General features: G+C 44.1%; 1 protein-coding gene across 1 annotated transcript in view; it reads right to left on the bottom strand.

Moving 5' to 3' along the window:
* Nucleotides 1-22,372, bottom strand: part of COL19A1 (collagen type XIX alpha 1 chain) — a 337,043-nt gene that overhangs the window by 25,313 nt on the left and 289,358 nt on the right. The window contains exons 41-46 of the mRNA XM_073336362.1: nucleotides 21,512-21,556; nucleotides 21,347-21,409; nucleotides 18,196-18,231; nucleotides 17,773-17,817; nucleotides 5,294-5,455; nucleotides 4,079-4,145 (exon numbers count right to left, since the gene is read on the bottom strand). Of these exons, the coding sequence (XP_073192463.1) occupies nucleotides 4,079-4,145; nucleotides 5,294-5,455; nucleotides 17,773-17,817; nucleotides 18,196-18,231; nucleotides 21,347-21,409; nucleotides 21,512-21,556 (418 nt within the window). The remainder of the gene's footprint in view (nucleotides 1-4,078; nucleotides 4,146-5,293; nucleotides 5,456-17,772; nucleotides 17,818-18,195; nucleotides 18,232-21,346; nucleotides 21,410-21,511; nucleotides 21,557-22,372) is intronic.

Here is a 22,372-nt window from a genome sequence, read left to right as displayed (position 1 = left end):
GCTCTGCACACCCATTGGCCGGGAACTGCAGCCAATGAGAGTGTTTGGGGGGGTGCCTGCAGGCAAGAGCAGTGTGCAGAGCCTCCTGGCCCCCCTGCCAGGAGCCGGACCTGCTGGCTGCTTCTGGGGCGCGGCGCAGACGCAGGACAGGCAGGGATCCTGCCTTAGCCCCGCTGTGCCACTGACCAGGAGCTGCCCGAGGTGATCCTGATCCCCAACCCCCTGCTCCGGCCCTGAGACAGCCCCCTCCTGCACCCCAACCCCTGCTCCAGCCCAGAGCCCTCACCCCCCATTTCACGCCAACCCCCTGCCATAGCCCAGAGCCCCATCCTGCACCCCAAACCCCTCATCCCCATCCCTACCCTACAGCCCACACCCCCAGCCCAGAGCCCATACCCACTCCTGCACCCCAAACCCCTCATCCCAGGCCCCATGCCAGAGCCCACACCTCCAGCCCAGAGCCTGTACCCCCTCCCACACTCCAACCCCCTGCTTCAACCTGCAGCCCCCTCCCACATTCTGAATCCCTCATCCCCCCTAACCCGGAGCCCCCTCCTGCACCGTAAAACCCCTCATCCCCAGCCCCACCCCAGAGCCTGCATCCCCAGTTAGAGGCTATGTCTACAATGCAGAGTTTTGTTGCCAAAGCTTTTAATTAAAAACACTCTTGTGTCAGCAGAGTGCATCCACACTAGCAGCTCTTGCATTGACACAGAAAGCAGGGCACTGTGGGTAGCTATCCCACTGGGCAATTGGCCGCAGGGTGCTTTGGGAAGGGTTTGGAATACCTCATGGGACAGGCACAGCGTCACATTATTCCACGGCCATCTTACTAGAAAGCCAGCTGCTTTTCAACTGAAGTGGGGGAAGGGGAAGTATGTGACCGGGTGTGTGTGTGTGGGGAGAGACAGAGACAGTGTGTGTGTTGGGGGAGTGTGTGAGAGAAAGGGTGGGAAGTGTGTATGTGTGAGGCTAGACCCCCGGTCCTGCCCCTTCTGCCCAAGGCCCCACCCATACCGTGTCCCTTCCGCCCCCCCATCCCGCCACAGCCCCAAACTGCCCACCCCACAGCTGAGGAGCCTCGGCTGAACCTCCCCAAGCCGCCAGCTGTCCCACCCTAGCCATGCCAGCTGGCCTGACCTCTGGGCTGCCAGCTGGTCCGAGCACCAGCCAACCCCCAGTCTGGCCCGAGCCTCCCTGGACCGCTGGCCAACCGAGCCCTGAGCTCCAGGCCACCGACCCGATCTGAGCCCCTGCTGGCTTTGGAGGAGAAGAGAAGCAAGGGCAGTGCCTCAGAACAGAGAATGGGCAAGGCCACGGCCTGGGTTAATGGAGACTTAGCCTCCCATGGCCTATTATATGAGCCACCCATGGTTGTGGGAGTACGTATGTTGGGAGAGTGAGTGTGTTGGCATGCTGTCTCTAAGTGCAGACTGCCGCAGGAAGCAACCAGTCCTGAAGTGGGGAGAGAGGGACATCCCGACATCAGCCCCTGCCTCCCTCCCTGACTCTGTACAGCATAGCAGTCTCTCACATGCACACACACATCTGCCCCGCTTGCCTGCCTCTGTGTTTGTAGCGTGGAAGGGAGAAGCATTCCACATTAATGATTTGCTCTACACAAACGTCTATACTGCCAGAAAAAGCTTTATGCCTCTCGTTAAGGTGGTTTTGTTGCTGAAACTGAAGAGTTTTGTCACCAAAAGCGGCATTGCAGTGTGTACACCTCCACTGTTCTGTCGCCAAAAGCTGCCTTTTAATGACAAAACTCTGCAGTGTAGACTAGGCAAGAGAGAGAGAGAGAGACAGACAGAGACACACGCTGACCACTCTGGGATGGGCAATGCAGTCTGAGGGAGGGAAAGGAGAACCTAGCCATGTCCCTGTCTGCTCCAGAGCCTGAACAGTGACATGGAAAAATCTGAATGCAGCTTTGGCTATGCTCATTGACCTCAGAGTTATGCCACTACTGCCCAAAACTGATGTAAGCTCCTAGCATTCCAAGTTCCTCCCTACCTGCCTTGGGCTAGGTCAGAAATGCTACAGCCATTCATGGTATTTGGTGCTTCTGCTTCCAGCCCTGACTAGAAACCATAAGGATAGATGTGTATAACATGAACAATAGATTTTTTTTTAAGTGAACCTCAACCCAGTGGCAGTTTGGCCTATATTTGTATTTTGGGTTAATCTTTGGGGGTAATTAAATATTTTTATTTTATCCAAATCAGTTCACCCATCTTTAACAGAGAACAAACAAGCAGGATAATGGTTCACTACTTAAGAAAAAGGGCTACAATAAATACAGAATGACTGGAATTGTGCCTTAATGAACTTGATGAACCAATCAAAGCACATAATTGAAAGTCCTCCAATGAGATGTAAAGGAAGTCACATAACCCTAACACAATTGAATTTTTGTGAGAAAAATAAGGAGTATAAGGCAAAAAGTACAACCAATGGGAAACTGAGAAATCAGTAGATGTAAGAATCTGGAAACACAGAACACAGTTTACCTATCAGAGTATGGCATAATAAGAATAAATATGTAAATACCATATATCTTCATTTAAAATTACTAACAACCTTCATTTAATAGCTATACCTTTACCACCTAAGACACAAGGGAAGATAATTAAATTTAATAAATACTACCTTGTTTTTGAAGCTGCTTTTGATTTAAAGCTAATGGCAGTTAATGTAATTTAAGAGACACTGTGGTTTCATTAACAACGTATATGAACTGTTTTCTTTTAAATCAAAACACAATTAATGAGGAGCTTCTGAATTAGTTGGAAATAAAATTGCACAGTCCTAAAAGTTGTCCAGTTAATTCAATAAGACAATGGGAAGTTTACCTTGTGGGATCAGGCCCTTCACATTCCAACTATTATTTATTATTTTTCAAATTTTAATTTCTATTCTTTTTTTTTTTTTACTTTTGCTATTGCTATTAACATTTTGAACAATCTTTGTTTTTTAATGTTAAGCTGTATTGCATGAGAAAGTGTTCTGGTTAACAGATTTTTGAACATGCAGTAACAGTTATTTGTTTGAATATGATTGTATTAGATAGACTTTCACTTTTATAAGAACATAAGAAAGGCCATACTGGGTCAGACCGAAGATCCATCCAGCCCAGTATCCTGTCTACCGACAGTGGCCAATGCCAGGTATCCCAGAGGGAATGAACCTAACAGATAGTGATCAAGTGATCTCTCTCCTGCCATCCATCTCCACCCTCTGACAAACAGAGGTTAGGGACATCATTCCTTACCCATCCTGGAAATAGCCATTAACGGACTTAATCTCCATTAATTTATCCAGTTCTCTTTTAAAGTCTCTTATAGTCCTAGCCTTGACAACCTCCTCAGGCAAGGAGTTCCACAGGTTGACTGTGCACTGAGTGAAGAAGAACTTCCTTTTCTTTGTTTTAAACCTGCTGCCCATTAATTTCATTTGGTGGCCCCTAGTTCTTATATTATGGGAACAAGTAAATAACTTTTCCTCATTCACTTTCTCCACACCACTCATGATTTTATATACCTCTATCATATCCCCCCTTAGTCTCCTCTTTTCCAAGCTGAAAAGTCCTAGCCTCTTTAATCTCTCCTCATATGGGACCCATTCCAAACCCTTAATCATTTCAATTGCCCTTTTCTGAACCTTTTCTAATGCCAGTATATCTTTTTTGAGATGAGGGGACCACATCTGTACGCAGTATTAAAGATGTGGGCATACCCTGGATTTATATAAGGGCAATAAGATATTCTCTGTCTTAGTCTCTATCCCTTTTTTAATGATTCCTAACATCCCATTTGCTTTTTTGACTGCCTCTGCACACTGTGTGGACGTCTTCAGAGAATGATCCACAATGACTCCAAGATCTTTCTCCTGATTAGCTGTAGCTAAACTGTATAGTTGCTGAACACTTATGATACCTAAGTGTAAATAGTCAATCAAGCAGAAAGGATGTTCTTGCACAATTTTTTAGAAAAGGTACACAAAGACTATACAGAAGTAAACATCTAGGACAGAAGATAAGATTTATATTTAGTTGTACAACATTTGATTTCCTTACCTTCAAAAACCCTAAGAACCTCTTGTTTGATGTATTTTTTCATTTCTTCAAATGAAACTGTGTCAGCCTGATGGAAAAACAAACAGGGGACACAATCAGTAATCTAAAAATGTGGAAGCAGAACATGCTGAAAGCAACATGTCTGATGCTGCTGAATAGATACATTTAATCACGGGATAGTGTAGTACACAAAGCAAAACACGTACAGCTTTTGCTAGAGATTAAATACTGAAGAGAAGTTAAAGTGTTTAATTAGCTGCAAAGGCTGTTTATTGCAGGTACATTATAATATTATGAACAATTACTGATCCTATGAAATATAACAGCAACATTTTCAGATTATATCATTAAAATAAGCATGTTTTGTGTTATATGTTTTAGCACAAATTTGTCACTATCAAATCTGTGAAAGACTTTCTAAAGATGTCCAGTAGAGTTGTTTTATCATTCTCACCCTTTGTATGTCACTTGTCTATTTAGATTGTCAACTCTTTGTGGGGAGGGATTGTCTCTTATTCTGTGTTCCTGTAGCACAATGAGATGCTAATCTTGATTGGGGACTAGCTACTTTAGTACAAAAAATAAATAACAATAACAAAAATAATATCATCAATGCTGATATGATGAATAACTCAAACCATAGGAGGGTGAAATATCCATTGTCTGAATGATTGTGTCTTCCAAGTTAATAAATATTCAGAACACAATGGTGTGTGTGTGGAAAAAAACAGATGGCATGTGAATGAAGCAATGCAGCAATAGGAAGTATTTAGTGTTATTTTTAGGTATTAATTTCTGGGGAGAGGGCTGGGATGTGTTTCTTTCTTACATACTTTAGCTTATATTTTAGGTCTTTATTTTATGAAGCTTCACTTATAAAACTAATTGTATTGAGTAATCATCTATCCAATTTGTCAAAAGCAAAATTTAATTAATTGAACTTAAGCTATTTTCAGTCTAGCAGAGGCTACCACAGTTCAGGTAAAGAACACTAACAAACCATCAAACAAAAAAGGAAGACTAAAAATGATGTCTTGATTGTTTGCACTGATTTTTTTTCTTTTGATAACTGAACAATTACACAGCTCAAAGTAACTTCAGCATTTGTGATGTGTTGTACTGGATATGTATGGATTCATTTCTGCTCCCCAGAACACACAGCGTTTATTTCTCTAGGTTCCACCAGCAACCAACCAGAGCTCTTTATTTTCTTACCGGAAGACCTGGAGGACCTGGGGAACCGTGATGACCTGGTGATCCTGGGTAGCCTCTGTCTCCTGGTGGTCCAGTAGGTCCTATAACCCCCTTTTCTCCTGGAAGGCCAGGTTTTCCTCTTTCACCTTGTGGACCTCTGTCCCCTGGAATACCTTGATCTCCCTATTCAAAATAAGAATCATAGAGAAGATTGTTGTTATATATTAATCAACCAATGTGAAAACTCAATCAAGAATGTTGGGAAGAAACTTCTTCTCTCCTGAATGACACTGGATGTCCATTTGGAGAGGTAATCGTATTTGGAAAACGATTCAGAAGCTGATGCTTTCTTTGTTGTAATGTTTACATTCAATGACAAAGAAAATCATAGGTGTTGGAAGTGAGGGTGCTGGTGGTGCTGCTGCATCCCCTGACTTGACGTGGTTTACATCATATACAGGGTTTACAGTTTGGTTCAATGGCTCTCAGCACCCCCACTGTACAAATTGTTCCAGCACCCCTGAAGAAAATGTTGATGTACAAGAATGAAATAAAAGACCATTCAGAAGGATAACACCAAGCATTACTGGGTTTCAGAACATGGTCTCTCTCTAAGATCAATGAAAATAAAATTAAAAGCTCTTGGATCGTTATGCTTGATCAAGAGCCTAGCAGTTTTCTTTCTATCAATCGATCACACTTTTATGGTCCCCTCTGCCATAGTATCTGAGCGCCTCACAATCTTTAATTAATCCTCACAACACGCCTTGAGGTAGGACTATCATCCACATTTGATTATGGGGATCTAAGGCCCACAGAGACTGAATGACTTGCCTAAAATCACATGGGATCAGGTCAAACTATTGAACGACTAGAACCACAGAAAGCCTAACCTTCCTCTCTCTCTCTAGTGAAGACTTACAGCAGACCCTAATAGCAGCAGGTTGTAGAGCAGGGGTGGGCAAACTACGGCCTGCGGGCCGGATCCGACCCATGAGCCGTTTTAAGCCGGTCCACAAGCCCCTCCTGGGGCACTGGGGCGGGGGCCGCACCACACGGCTCCCGGAAGCCGTGGCACGGCCCTGCTCTGGGGTGCAGGGTTGGGGGCCGCACCGCGTGGCTCCCAGAAGCAGCCGCATGGCCCCGCTCCATGTGTAGGGGCCAGAGAAGGGACATGCCACTGCTTCTGGGAGCCGCTTGAAGTAAGCGCCGCTCGGAGCCTGCACGCCTGAGCCTCTCCCCATGGCCCAACCCCCTGCCCAAGCCCTGATCCCCCTCTCGCTCTCCAAACCCCTCGATCCCAGCACGAAGCACCCTGCTGCACCCCAAACCTCTCATCCCCAGAGTCTGCACCCCCAGCCGGAACCTGCACCCCTTCCCGCACTCCTGATCCCCCTCACGCCCTCCGAATTCCTCGGTCCCAGCCCAGAGCACCCTCCTACACCCCAAACTCCTCTTCCCCAGTCCCACCCCAGAGCCCACACCCCCAACCAGAGCCCTCACCCCCTCCCGCACCCTAACCCCAAATTTGTGAGCATTCATGGCCCGCCATACAGTTTCTATTTCCTGATGTGGCCCTCAGGCCAAAAAGTTTGCCCACCCCTGCTGTAGAGGGTAACACATGAAACAGGGTAGAAGGGATACAAGATACATATAAATAGGCTAACAGGAGTTATACTGTAAAGAGAAAAAAATTGCTAAACGCTAGTAGTTCAATGAAATGTTAAGGGGAGCTGAATACGAATTAGCATTCAGTACCGCAAGTATCTACAAGCTGTGCCTAAATGGGAGCTGCACTGGAATTTGACTTGTGTTCTCAATGGGACATTCCTCCCTATTAAACTGAGTGTAGCCATATGATGCATTGCAGAACTCTGTGGGCTGCATTTGTCCCATAGGCCATATTTTGGCCACTTCTGCTCTAGTGCACACAAAAAGGGAAGGGAAAGAAATATATCATAGCAACACAGTTTCTACTTTGCATAATGTTGTGTGGAAGGTTGTTTTTTTATGAGAGTATCCAGTTTTGAAAGCTCATTCTTTAATCTTTCCCTGTTTGCTGTAGAGGATGTTGATAAGGTGGTTCTGCACTTTCTTTGAGAGCGTGTGGCACAAGCTGTCAGAATGGATTTTTTACCTTCAGTCCTTTTGGTATGATGTCCATCTGTTTGCATTTGGAAAGGAAGATGATGTCTGTCTGTATCTGTATGAGTTTTTTCATGAAGTTGATAGATTTCCACTCCATAAGGCTAAATTCAGTGATTTGCATAATGTTGTGTGACTGAATGCATCCGATGAAGTGAGCTGTAGCTCACGAAAGCTTATGCTCAAATAAATTTGTTAGTCTCTAAGGTGCCACAAGTCCTCCTTTTCTTTTTACAGTTTCTACTGAGTCAGTTGATAATAAATCAGTGGGGTATTTATGTGCCATTGTCATGATACTGTAATAAGGAATATATAGACTTAATATACCAGGCACAAATTAGAGAAAAGAAATACAGTAGACATTTGAACAGATTTGGTATTTGACCTTGATGGTAAAACTATAAGAAATTAAGTGCATATGTTTTTCTGGACTTGGTGTGTTCCACAGTTTCAATTCATCAAAATAATAGCAGATAGAAGAAGTTGTATCCGATGAAGTGAGCTGTAGCTCATGAAAGCTTATGCTCAAATAAATTTGTTAGTCTCTAAGGTGCCACAAGTACTCCTTTTCTTTTTGTTTTTAACGATTTACTTCCCTGAAAACAAAACAAATCAAAGGTCAATGTTTCAGCCAGCAACAGCTTTCATCAGGTCTTGTGTTTCTGGCTGAGACGTCACTTGATTTGTTTTGTATGAAGGAATTACATCTTTAAAAATGACTGAATATATTTGTTATTAGTCTGCTGAACTTAAGCTGTGGAACAGAATGCAGCAAGTCATGCATTTGGACTGCTAATGAACAACTGATGGCCCTTAAGGGTCACTGACTCTCCTTGCTGAACCACTTAAAGTTAATGTTAAGTTACACTATTGGAAGCGACTAGAACAAAGAATTTATTAACTTTTTTGGATGAAATCCTTAATGTACAGTAATAAGAGTAAAGTAAACAAGTTTATTAGATGGATTAATAGACTGCAATACAATGAAGTACTGGTTAACTATACAGAGGTTTGAAGTATTACTCACTCACAGTAAAATTGTAACTGTACATTGTAGGAGTAAGAACACATACTTAAAGACTGCATGATAAAAAGGACACAGAGAAAGGGAAGGATGTACTGTTAGAGATCTCTTTTTATCAGTCATTTGACCAAATCTCTGATTTCCAATGAGTTAGAGCTTATTAATCACTGTAATTAGAGCTTCAGTATAAAGACCCTTGTGATTTGTGATATTTTACTGAATTAATTGAAATCATAATGAATTTCTGACTGGGGTTTAAATTGTCGTTGGTAAGTGTGCAGACATAATGAACTGTGGAAAGGCTGTAACTGCAAAAAAAAACCCCAGTTACCTACCTTTTGTAACTGTTGTTCTTCGAGATGTGTTGCTCATGTCCATTCCATTCTAATTGTGTGCGTGCCCACATGCCGGCCGTCAGAGATTTTTGTCTTAGTGGTTCCCGTACGGCCGGCTGTGGCGCCCTGTAGAGTTCCGCGCTCATGCCATGGTATATCAGGCGCTGCCAGCCGACACCCTCTCAGTTCCTTCTTGCTGACAACTCCGACAGAGGGGCAGGAGGCTGGGTAATGGAATGGACATGAGCAACACATCTCGAAGAACAACAGTGATGAAAGGTAGGTAACCGTTTTTCTTCTTCGAGTGCTTGCTTGTGTCGATTCCATTCTAGGTGACTTGCAAGCAGTATCAATGGAGGCGGGCTCAGAGTGCACCGTCGTGGGAGCTTGTAGCACTGATCTGCCAAAGCCAGCGTCATCTTGAGCCTGCCGGGTCAACACATAGTGTGATGTGAACGTATGAATGGACGACCATGTGGCGGCCCTCTGCTCTTCTGTAGTTAGCCATGCAGCAGCCACACCATCAGGTGCAGCAATGCCAGGTTTGGTTGCAGCAGATTGCTGTGGTTCTGGGACAGCAGATCTGGCTGGAGAGGTAACTGCAGCAGGTCAGTCACCGAAAGACTCAGCAGCATGCTGAACCAGTCCTGGCAAGGCCAGGGCTATGAGGATGACAGATGCTTTGTCTTGCTTTACCTTTAGCAGGACCCTGTGGATAAACGGCATGGGCGGAAAGGCATACATCAGCGTTCCTGACCATGGAGGTAGGTGGGCGGCCACCAGATGGATGGCATGCCACACGCAAAATTGTCTGTGAGAACCTGCACCACCTTGCCTCTCAGGTGGGGCAAGAAGGCCTGACAGGCCAGGCGCACCACCTTGAGCTCCCTGATGTTGATATGAAGGGCTATATTATACTGCAGCCAGTGACCCTGGGTGTTGAGCTTACCCAGGTGGGCCCTCCAGCCCAGGACCGACGCGTCCAAGACCCCGGTGAGCTATGGTGATGGGGACACAAAGGGAACTCCCTGCAGCACTGACTTGGGGTCCAGCCACCAGTCCATGGACAAGAGGACGTGGTTCGGTACCGTGACCACTCGGTCCAGGGGGTGTCTGCTGGGAATGTAAACCATTGTCAGCCATGTCTGCAGGGGTTGCAGATGAAGCTGGGCACGACTGACCACGTATGTGCATGCTGCCATGTGGCCCATCAGCTGTGTGGGCCGTGGTGATCGGATGCCTCCTTACGTGGACAATGAGATCTAATGTGGCCTGAAAGCGTGCTTCCAGAAAGATGACCCTGGCTCGTGTGGTGTCGAGAACTGCTCCGATAAACTCTATTTGTGGGACTGGCGTTACCATGGACTTTTCTATGTTTATTAACAGGCCCAGGTTGCTGCAGGTGGAGTGCACCAGATCGAGGTTTCTTTGCATCTGCTCCGGAGACCTGGCCTTGATGAGCCATTCGTCGAGGGATGGAAAGATCTGGACCCCCAAACATCTGAAGTAAGCTGCTCCTGGCGTCAAGCATTTCATGAACACCCTGGTGGCCGAGGACAGGCCAAAGGGTAGCACTGTGAACTAGAAGTGACGCCCGGCCACTATGAAAAGCAGGAAATGTCTGTGTCCTGGGAATATGGAGACATGGAAGTAAGTATCCTTTAAATTGAGAGCGGCATACCAGTCCCCCAGATCAGAGAGGGAATAATGGAGGCCAGGGAGACCATGCGGAACTTCAACTTCCTGAGAGACTTGTTGAGGCCACGTAGGTCCAGGATGGGTCTGAGGCCCCGCTTGGCCTTTGGAATTAGGCAGTATCGGGAGTAGAATCCTCTTCCTTCTATTTCCTGAGGAACCACCTCCACAGCCTCCAACTCCAGGAGCTTGTTGACTTACCGAACCAGGAGTTGTTTGTGAGAGGGGTCCCTGAAGAGGGATGGGGAAGCAAGGGGCAGGAAGGAGAGGTTTCCAAAAACTGCAGGGTATAGCCTCGAGCTACTGTGTCCAGGACCCAGTGGTCTGACATAACCCGTGACCAGGTTGAGCGGTAGGGAGAAAGGCAGTTGAGGAAAGGATGGGCAGAATCCGTCTGGATGATTGGGGCATCGCTACCGAACACACCTTCAAAACAACCACTTTTGGCCCCTCAGGTACTTAGCGGGTCTGGGCTTGGCAAGTGAGTGGGAGGAAGAAGGGAGGTGATGGCTAAACTCAGCGTCCCTTCTTCTTACAGATCCCTGATGGACTTGCCAAGGTCTCGACGGCAGCGGAGGCCAGAATGGCTTTCTGGCAGACTGTGGGGTATGCATGCCCAACGAGCGAAGGGTAGCCGTAGTGTCCTTCAACCCGTGTAGCCTGGCATCCATCTGATCAGAGAACAGCCCAACTCCGTCAATGAGGAGGTCCTGAATTGAGGCCTGCATCTCCTGGGAGAGGCCCGCCGTCTGGAGCCAGAAGCTGAGTCGCATGACCACAGCCAATGCGACCACCCTCGCTGCTGAGTCCCATGCCATCTGCAGGGAACATTTGGCTGCCGTGGTACCTTCCTTAACCAGGGTGCCAAACTCCTGAGCCTGACCCTCAGGAAGGAATCCTGGAACTTTTTAAGACTGTCGCAAAGATCAAAATTGTATTGGCCCAGCAGGACCTGATGGTTCACCACCCAGAATTGTAGGCTAGCTTTTGAATAATTTTTTCTGCCAAATAAATAGAGATTTTTGGCTTCTTTATTTTTGAGAGTAGAGGCAGTGGGAACCTGCTTGTACTTTTCGTTGGCTGCAGACACAACCAGCGAGCCCGGGAGTGGGTGGGTATAAAGGTACTCAAAATCTTTGGTTGGCACAAAATATTTTTTCTCGGCCCATTTTGTGGTGAGCAGGACTGAGGATGGAATCTGCCACAGTGACTTGGAAATCTTGAGGATCCCGTCGTGTATGGGCAGGGCGTCCCAGGCAGGCGTGGAGGCTGAGAGGACATTGAAAAGGATGCTCAGTCATCTCTGCACCTTAAGCCCCAAGTTCTCGGCCACCCACCACAGAAAGGCTTGATGTTCTCTAAAGTCTTCCGGGGGGCTAGCCCAGGAAGGTCCTGCGGGGCCCAATCCTGTCGTTGAGACTGGGCGATGGGCTGAACTGAGCCTCTGTGCCAGAGGAACAACCTTCTAGTTACCAGGGAGGAGCTGTCAATGCCTGAGTCTGTTTACTGGTCAGAGCTACCAGTGATTGCTGGCCAGGCTTAATTGACCAGTGACTGTATCGGGGAGTGTGGTCCTGGTGTTGGGGAGATCAGTGTTGGGGGGACCGGTGTCATGGAAACCAGCAATAAGATGGGCAGCATTCCCATGGTGCCGACAATTGGGACCAACGTCTAGAGGTAGATCAGTGAGAGGGTGAATGATGTTGGTCATAGTATGGGGAGCATCGACCCTGTACCAGACAGTAGTGCCAAGGAGACCGGGAGGAGAGTCAGGGTGACCGAAGACGAGATTGGTACCTGTCTCTGGATTCTCTATGCAGTGGAGATCGATGTTTCTTGTCTGGTGACTGCCGGTGCTCCCACGCCCCTTGAGGGGTCTTAGCGGCAGGCTTGCCTTCTCGGTGAGCCTTAGCCTGTTCCTGAAGCACCAAGGTGGAGACCTGAGCTCTCTCAGTGCCTGGGCTTGGGATGACGATGGTGCAGGCAGGGTTGTGGGTCCCATACCGCTCTTAGGAGTCGGTGGTGGAACTTTAAGGGGGCTACGAGCCCCAGTCGTGGAGGCACGCTTGCGTGGCTCCGGAGAAGGGTGGCAGGCGGACCTGGGCCCTTTGCTGGATGACCCCTGGCCCTTCTTGCTCGGTGCTAGAGACAGCTTTTTAGCCTTTTCTTTGATACTGGCAATGGCGAACAGTGCTGGGAAGAGCCAGGTGCACTGTGCATGAAGACTGGGGCACTCGGTGCGGCCTGCGTGAAAGGCTCGGAAGCCGGACAGAGGGCAAACTCCATCTGGAGAGCCCTGAGGTGAATATCCTTCTCCTTTTGGGTGTGGGGCTGAAAGTTCTTGCAGATCCAGCAATGCTACTTGATGTGTGACTCCCCCAAGCACTTAAGGCAGCTGTTATTGTGGTCACCCACAGGCACAGTCCTGCTGTAGTCCGAGCAGGGCTTAAACTCAGGAGCCCGCGGCATGCCCCGTCTGGGGCAAGGTCCCCGCTGTGACCCTAACTATCTAACACTTAACAACTACTTAACACTATCAACAATGTACAAGAGGCCCGAAGGCCTGAAGTCCAAGAGACGAAAACTTCTAGCTCTTGTCAAGCAAGAGAGGCGCTCTGACTGACTGCCATAGGCAGTAAGAAGGAACTGAGAGGGCATGGGCTGGTGATGCCTAATATACTGCGGCATGAGCGCTGCACTCTAGAGGGTGCCACAGCTGACCCTACGGGTACCACTAAGGCAAATATCTCCGACAGCCGCACTCGTGGGTGTGCGCACACCTAGAATGGAATCGACATGAGCAAGCACTCGAAGAAGAATCCCCAAACCCTGTAACCTCACCACCCAATGGTGGCACCTTAGAGACTAACAAATTAATCTGGGCATAAGCTTTCATGGGCTAGAACTCACTTCATAAGATGCATGGAGTGGAAAATATAGGAGCAGGTATAAATACATAAAAAGATGGGAGTTGCCTTACCAAGTGTGAGGTCAGTCTAATGAGACAATTCAATTAACAGTAGGATGCTAAGGGGGGAAAATAACTTTTGTTGTATTCTCTTCGCAAAAGAATAAATGGACACAAATCTGACATCAGGAATTATAACATTAAAAAACCAGTAGAACACGTCAATCTCCCTGGTCACTCAAAAACAGCCTAAAAGTGGCAATTCTTCAACAAAACAACTTCAAAAACAAACTCCAACGTGAAACTACAGAACTGGAATTAATTTGCAAACTGGACACCATCGCATTAGGCCTGAATAAAGACTTGGAGTGGTTGGGTCATTACAAAACCTAAACCTAATTTCCCCCTACTGTTACTCACAACTTCTTGTCAACTGTTTGAAATGGGCCACTCTCATTACCACTACAAAGGTTATTTTTCCTCCCTTGGTATCCTACTGTTAATTGAATTGTCTCATTAGACTGACCTCACACTTGGTAAGGCAACTCCCATCTTTTCGTGTATTTATACCCGCTCCTGTATTTTCCACTCCATGCATCTGTTGAAGTGGGTTCTAGCCCACAAAAGCTTATGCCCAAATAAATATGTTAGTCTCTAAGGTGCGACAAGGACTCCTCATTGTTTTTGCTGATACAGACTAACATGCCTACCGCTCTGAAACCTGTCACCAATCTATCAATGTAACCTGTCCCAAACTGCTAACAGTAGTGCACATTTAAGACATCAGAGTGGCACAATAACATTCTCTTATAGCTATGTATTCAGAGAATACATTAACATGACGTTTTTTAGACAGCTTCTCTGTCAGTATTACTGAAGCACATTAATTTGCAACCATTTAGGTTCTCATGGAAGTCTACTGAGCATGCGTATTGTATTTTTGGGTGAAAACAATATAATACATCTGAAGGCGGCTTTGCTGCACATGCATAATTAATCCAGCTAATTCACCTTTGTAAGGTGTGCAAGTATTTAACAGCACAGAAAACTGTGGGGTCCTGGTCCATGGCTAGTTGCCCAGATGCTACTAATAAATAATAAATGCAATGAAGGTTCCAGTGGAATCCTTGTCTCAGTCATTGTGGAACTTGTAAGATGGGGAAGAGACTAGGAAAAGGATTATGCCTGCTTTGAAGGATGTGGCTGAAGAAGCCCAGCGCTGATGCAGTTTAGGAGCTCTGCAGAGAGTGGAGACAAAAGTGCTTTCTCAAGTACGAAGCATCTAAGATTTATAGGAGAGGGCTTCTCTCTTGCAGACTTCCTAAAGCATACAGGAAACGACTGGAGCATCTTGAAAAATCTAAAGTAGGGGAAGGATCCTGATGTCATCCCCAGATACAGATCTCCTACAATCTTCATAAAATGGGCTCCTTCCTGATTCTAATGGGAGTTCTGCTTGAATAAGGACTGAAGGATCAGGCGCAATGTACTAGTTTTTCCTTGGCAAACTGAATGCCAGAGAAGCATTCTAAAATGAGACTGATGAGAAAATCCTGTTCTGGAGTGAGTGTACTGAAAGCTGGAAGAATAACCATCGGTATGATTTCTCTTTTTTAGATTGAAGTTGGGCCTGGAAGAAACTTCAACAGACCCAATTCTGCTTTGCCATCATTATGAATTCAAATTAGACTATGAACAAAATAGGAACCTGAAATAAAGTAGATTTACAAGAAGCCTGATTTAAGAGTTTCAGTGACACAAATATATATATAATTACCATTTTACTGGTTTAGAATTAAGTAGTTTAAGCCTGGATAAGGGTTTCACCAAAAAATTTAGAAATGCTGATTTCTCTTTGACAAAGGTTCTATTGCAGGGCACAGGTGATCTGATAGAAGCACTTCTGGGAGTCTACAGTATTTTAATAATACCACAGCAATTTAAAAATACTATACTGGGCATATTCTAACTTAATAAAAAAAGTGATTCTGAAGTTCTACCAATAAAATTACATCAAAAAATTACTGAAGTCCTGAAATAGCATTTTTTTTTAAAAAAAACCTGGTTATTTCACAGGATGCCAACATGGTTCTGGTCTGGGTGCATGAGTCAAATCAGATGACAGAGCCAGATGAAGTGACTTAGTCATTAGGATTTATAAATGCCATCCAGTGCCATCTCAAGTTGTATGCCATTTATAAAGTACCTATCATTGCAGTGTCTAATCACCTAAGGTGAATGTACGGTTATCTCAGCCTACATGCACCCACCTTGGTCCCATTCCTTCTCAAACTGGACTCTACAAATCCTCAGATATGAAATCCTCAACACTATAAACATTTTCTCCTTTTCATTCTGCCCTTGAAGGATTAATGCTTCTCTTATTTTATAATCATTACAGCTGCTCTCAACCTGAAGAAGGTATATTGGTGCTAGGAATGAGAGAAATCAAGGGAGGCAGTTGCAAGAATGAACTGACTTGTGCTATTTTCTGTAATCATTGCAATCTCTCTTACAGGAGCAGGGCTTTAATACCTAACTCCAACTAAATTTCTCCTCTCCAATTGGCACTGCGGATCTCTTATCTGCAATGCAGACTTCTATTGTACATTCTGCAATTGTTCCACATACTAATCTCCAGTTGACATCAATGGGACTAGTGTTTGCAGATCAACTGCAGAATTTGAAAAAGCGATTCCAAGAGAGGAGGCTAATTTCATCCTCCTTGTGTAAACACAGAAGTACAGTGGGTGCATTCACGGTCCTTCTGTTTTACAAGATTATGAGAGGTTCTTTATAATTAAAATGGCAAGTACCACTGGAACCATCATTATCTCTAAAAAGTGAATGAATGTTTTAAGTACGGCTCTTCCACACAGTGCACACGGAGATAAGTTGTGCTCCAAGAAGAGCAGCAGAGGCAGGCATAATTGCTCCTGGGCTTTTTTGTGGGCAAAGGTATACAATCTACTCCATCCGCTAGGATGGAACTGATTTCTCCCCCTAGTGTCAGAGTCCAACTCTGGTGCAGAGAGGAGCAAGGGCCATGACCCCCCCCCTCTTTTTAGCATCTTACTCCTTAGTAGCAGAGTGTACGCAGCACAGGAATGTCTACTGTGCAGAATGGTGAAGCTGAAGCTGCTTCTTGTGGGCTCCTCTGCCCCAATGCAGCCACGCTGCTCAGAATCCCGTCAATTATATTTAAGTACTGCTAGAACTAGTTGACACTTTCAAAGAGTCAGAAAAGTTGTAAGGGCACCCAATGTATGTTTTAGTGTCCAACCTTTGTTTGGGTGGCCATTTCCTTTATCTCAAAGGATACTAATTGTATGGAGAATCAATAAAATTAAAGAACACCGTAAAGGTCAAGGTATAGTAATATAACACTGTAGATAGTGGAATGTTTAATAAGAAGGTGGCTCATAAGTTTCATTTGGGTCCTTTATTTTTAAAGGCGAGAATAGAAAATTGCAAAATGTTAATCCACACAGGCGGAAAATGTTTTAAAAATGACACAAACTTCATTCTTTCTCCACATTATAATCTTTAGTTCCTCCTCACAAGTTACCCTAGGGCAGTGGGGGACAACCTCTGGTCCATCAGGGTAATCTGATTGTGGGCTGCAAGACATTTTGCTGACGTTGACCGTCCGCAGGCACAGTCCCCCGCAGTTCCAAGTGGCCGCAGTTCGCCATTCCCACCCTAGGGACAGGATTTTCTGATTCTCCAACTAAAATGTGTTGATGATGATGTTACACTGCAATTGTGGGGCTTTATTTCTGAGGAACAGAGACACATCACCAGTGGAGAACTGCTGATGGAGACAGAACTAGAACTAGCATTTTTGGGTGAGCCTGCAAAATAATTTTTTGTCACCTCCCCAAAATATAACTGATTCCAGGGCACGATAATCACACTGCTATGCACGGGGCTGCCTAACTGAGATGATTTCTTGACTGCCTGACTCAGACTTAACTGAATCATTTTATATAAAACATATGTGTGTGCTGGGTTCCTGGGGAGTGAAGGGGGGAACCTTTATTGCTCCCTCAACTGCCCATTGCTGCAGTAGAGCTTCGCTGCTTGTTCCTTTCCAACCTAGTGATTGATTTATATTGTCAAGGCCATCTTTGCTGGGAAAAAATGTTACAAACCTTTTTTCTTCACAAATGCTGAATTTTTCCTCTAAAATTCTAGTTCCCCAATTCAGGGGGGCCTCTGGTCCTGAACTTCTCACGACCTAAAAGCCGACACTTATAGAGTTCTCACAAAAAATATTTGTTGCTTTTGTCTCAAAGATTTAAAAGTATATTAGACAGACATCTGGATGTTCTCAAAAGTGCAAAGTCAAATAATGGTATATACTAGAAAGGATTATTACACCAAGACTTACACGTTCTCCTTTGGGACCTCTGTCACCTGCTCTTCCCATCTGACCCTGAAAATAATTTTTTTTGAAAATGTAACATACCTTGCTTAACAACTTGATTATACATTAATTTATTAACACAGCTGAAAGTAATTGTCTAGGACCAACAGTTACATTACCTGTGAAATATGAAATATATTAACATTCCAAATTATAAAAGGAGTACTTGTGGCACCTTAGAGACTAACAAATTTATTTGAGCATAAGCTTTCGTGAGCTACAGCTCACTTTATCAGATGCATCTGATAAAGTGAGCTGTAGCTCACGAAAGCTTATGCTCAAATAAATTTGTTAGTCTCTAAGGTGCCACAAGTACCCCTTTTCTTTTTGCGAATACAGACTAACACGGCTGCTACTCTGAAACCATTCCAAATTATGTTTTCCTACCTGAGGTCCTGGCAATCCATCTTTTCCATTTATTCCCTATAAAGAGAAAACTATGTTTTAACAATTTACTATAACCGCAGGTAAATAAATGCGTTAAAAAATAAGAAACAGGCAAGAAAAACTTTTAGATCTGTGATGGCACTAATAAATATTTGTAAAGATAAATAGCTGAGTCAGACGTTTGTGTTTTGGTGACGGCTGAAGTCAAGTGTAAAGAGCTGGAAGATGTGACGGACAAGAAAGTTTGAGCTTAAACTGCACTGCCACAACATGCTAGATTGGAGATGAGGAGGTAAAATAACATCTTAGTCAACACTTTATTCTATGATGATGCAATTTTGAAAGACAACTGAATTTGGAATTCTGCAAGTCAGAGTCAGTTTTATGGATGTGGGGGAAAATTATTGTTGACCCTATCCAATTCCAGTCTGCGGCAAGATCTATGCACTATATGCAACATAGGCAAGAGCGGTAATGCAAGAGGCCTACAGGCCTGCATCCTGTAAGACTTAGCTTAAGCTAAGCATTTGCGTATGCTGGGCAGTGGCATTTGACCCGGATAACGGACTAGTCCAACCTCTAGCTAGAAAAAAGCTAAAGGGCCAAAAGTTCCTAGCTGTCCATTATATGCAATCCCCCCGCAACCCTGCAAAAGCCCTTAGATAAGACGCTGCCACAATCAAACCGCAGATCTTGATAATAACAAAGTGCATCAGCACAGTACTAATTATGAAACAGTTTTATTTTATCTCCTTATAAGGCTTTACTAACAATGCTTGAGTGATAAAAATAAGGAAATATATCATTTGGCTTGGATTTGTAACCTATATAAGACTGGTATTATAGGGGCAGGACAGAGAGAGACCAGGGTGGTACCTATGTGTGACCATCTCTGTTTCCCTCTCCCTGCATACTTGTATTCAATAAAAGACCTCAGACTGTTTGAACCAAACAGATGGTGTGACTTGTTTTCCACAACATGGATATGGAACTGAATGCAAATGTTCCCAATTCTACACATGCACTAACATATGGCACACATTGCTCTTATTGTAGCTATTGGCCCTTAATTGCTGCAACATTTCAGAGAACAGATGAAAAGGGAAGTTGAAGGTAAAGCTATAAACCAACCTAAGTGCCCATTGTTCTAAATAACCCGGAAATATTTGAATTAAGTTTGTGATAAATACAGAGCCCTCTCCACACAGTCACAGAGGGCCCCAGATGCAGCAGAATCAGTGTGGTTCTGCTGAGTGAGAAGGAAGAATTTGAGGAATATGCACATGGAGAGTATTTTCCTTGCACACTATAAATGCAATTCCTTGAGGACTATGCATTTGCTCATACAGTAAATTGACTGAGGCAGGGAGAGGGATCATGTTGAGGGAGATGAGGAATAGATTTCTCTCTCTCTCTCTCTGGAGATCTCCTAAATTTTATCCCCAGTGGCAATGGCAGTCACTACTACAGCTTTGGGGCTGCATTAATGAATGTAGAGTTTCAGACGACGTTTTAAACTGGGTAAATTTGACATGGAAGAAAGTAAAGTAGAATAAGTACAGGTTCTATACAGGTTTTATAACCTTGCTCACTTACTTCCACATTGCCCAATTTAAAAAATGATATTCTTAGTTATAAATGCCAGCCCATCAGACTCAGCCTAGGCTCTCAAAACCCAGCCATATTCTTTCTACCAACCTGACCACTTATAAAGATTCTGAATCAGAGCTTAGCTCAAAATATTTTGTTAATGAGGTGCTAAAGTAACAGGGAGGCCAGCTCATCCATTATACCTGTATTGACTGCAATGCCAAGAGGAATAAAATCTGTTTCTACGTTAAAGAAAGAAAATATAACCCTAACAAAACACACACACAATATTTTTACAATTACTCCTCCCTGTTAGACTGCAATTTAAATATTGCTATTAGAGTTTTGTTACTTTATGGCTGAATTTGTAGGGTTTAAAGAGATGTTCAATGAACCTGCACCTCTCACTCTGACTCTGTCTGCTCTTGGGCTCGTGAGCACAAATGCAGCATTAGCCACTGGTGACAACTGTATTATTAGATTAATATGTGACATAAAACTACTGTACAGTGTTGCTAACTCTTGCAATTTTATTGTGAGTCTTGTGATATCTAGTGCTTTTCTAGAGTCAAGCAATTATAAGAGAATAATAAGATCCAAGTGAACCCCAAGACTCAAAAGCCACAATGCATGTATATATATTTAAATTCATGTTTTTTACACCCATCTCAACATTTTTGGGGGGGCTGGCTCATGATTTTTTTAATGCTTGGGCTTGGCAATACTGACTTTATTGTTACTCCTAACCACCTTTAACTCCATATAACGTTACAACTATTGCTATTTATTTATTATTTAGTAAGAGTCACTTGTGTGCATTGTACTTTACAGAAAAACAGAAGGACAAGTTGCTGCTCCGAGACAGTTAAATATTGTACATAGTGACCCATCTTTCAGCTAGCTAGCTTCCTGGTCCTGCCTGATCCCTTGGGTACTACCAGAATAGAAATAACTATTATTATTTTTACTAATTAAATGAATTTGAGGCTGTAGGGTCAGATTTTAAAAGGTGCTCAACACACACCAGTTTCTATTCAGTACAATGGCAAACACTGGGTAAAGACACTTTTTGAAAATTTGACCTCTTCATTTAGGTGAAGCCCCATTTTCTATATGAATTCTTGGATTAACATCCCTACTCAAACAAACAAACAAACAAACAAACAAACAAACAAACAAACTAACAGCCCCCCCCCCCCCCAGGGGATCCTTTTTGTCAACAGGATAATTACCCATGACAATCCCAACCCCCATCCAGCATGAACTTGGACCTGCATGACCAATGCCTGGTTCTACAGCACCAGATGTTCATTTGAGGTTACCTCTCCATATATTATCAGGGTCAAATCTATTTATTTTGTAATCTCTGACAAGGCTGATTGGAGCACATGAAGGGTATGTCTATCTTGGAGCTGGGGTTGTGATTCCAAGCTCAAGGAGACAATATTTGAGCTAGTGTACTAAAAGTAGAGTGTAGTCACAGCAGTGCAGGCAGCAGGAGGGGTTAGCCACCACTAGCCTATACTTATCGGAGACACTAGCTATACAGTTAACTACTTACTGGTATTCCAGATTGCCCTTCTGGCCCAGGAAAGCCGATGTCTCCTACAGGGCCTCTTTCACCCTTAAATGAGACAAAACACACACACATATATAAAATCTTCCATTTTATATTTAGTATGCAGGAATGGCAACATAATAAGCCAGAGTTCAAACATGCACTCACTGGTTCCCCTGGCATTCCTGGTGGTCCTGGAGATCCAGTCTTTCCCTGTGGAGGGAGACCAAAAAGAAACATTTAAAATCTAAATTAACAGACCTAAAATATCCATTTCCTTTAAATGAAACAGAAAATATTATGCTTATTTGGTCAAAATATTCATGTAATCAACAGTTCACTAAATGCTTTCAGAGACCTTTCAGAAGTATTTTGTAAGAAATGCTTTTAAACACAGTTGTTTATTTTTGTTTCATATTTATCCAATTCCTTGTCCAAAAACAAATACTGCTTAGTTTAGCCTAATGAAAATCACTCTCCAAGTCGTCTTATTTTCATCCCAGAGAATCCATGCAGACACGGGAGCAGTACAGCATCTTCATTCCTTCCTGTCCATGACTTGTTGCTCCCTTAAGCCCAGCCTGCTCATGTCCCTGCACACATCCCACTATCTAGTTGGTGGTCGGCTTTCAGATCTCACTGACATTGATTGTGTTTGGATTATTTTTCTTTGGCATCCTAACATTTGTTTTCCTCCTGCAGTGTCCTCATCTTCATAATCTTTTCAATTTGGGGCTAATCTCATACCCTCATTTCACATCCTACTCTCCTGTCAATGTCTTTAAATCATTCCTCTTTACACCTGCCACTTTTCAAAGAACTCTCACCTTTACTGCCTCCAGCATTCTGATGTCTGTTTCATTTAAGGCAGCTGCTTCCAGACCATAGAGTAATACTGTGAGTACAGTAGTCTGATAAATTTTCATTTTGGTACCAAATGTAATGTTTTTTTCAGTCCATGATTTCACCAATTTCTGTGCAGCACTTTTGGCTAAGGCACATCCCCTTTTAAACTAATCCTTGATGCAA

This window comes from Lepidochelys kempii, chromosome 3 (genome assembly GCF_965140265.1).
Source record: "Lepidochelys kempii isolate rLepKem1 chromosome 3, rLepKem1.hap2, whole genome shotgun sequence".
Classification (NCBI taxonomy): domain Eukaryota; kingdom Metazoa; phylum Chordata; order Testudines; family Cheloniidae; genus Lepidochelys; species Lepidochelys kempii.
The sequence above is the reverse complement of the archived record's forward strand: the minus strand, read 5'-3'. Positions and strand labels throughout refer to the sequence as shown.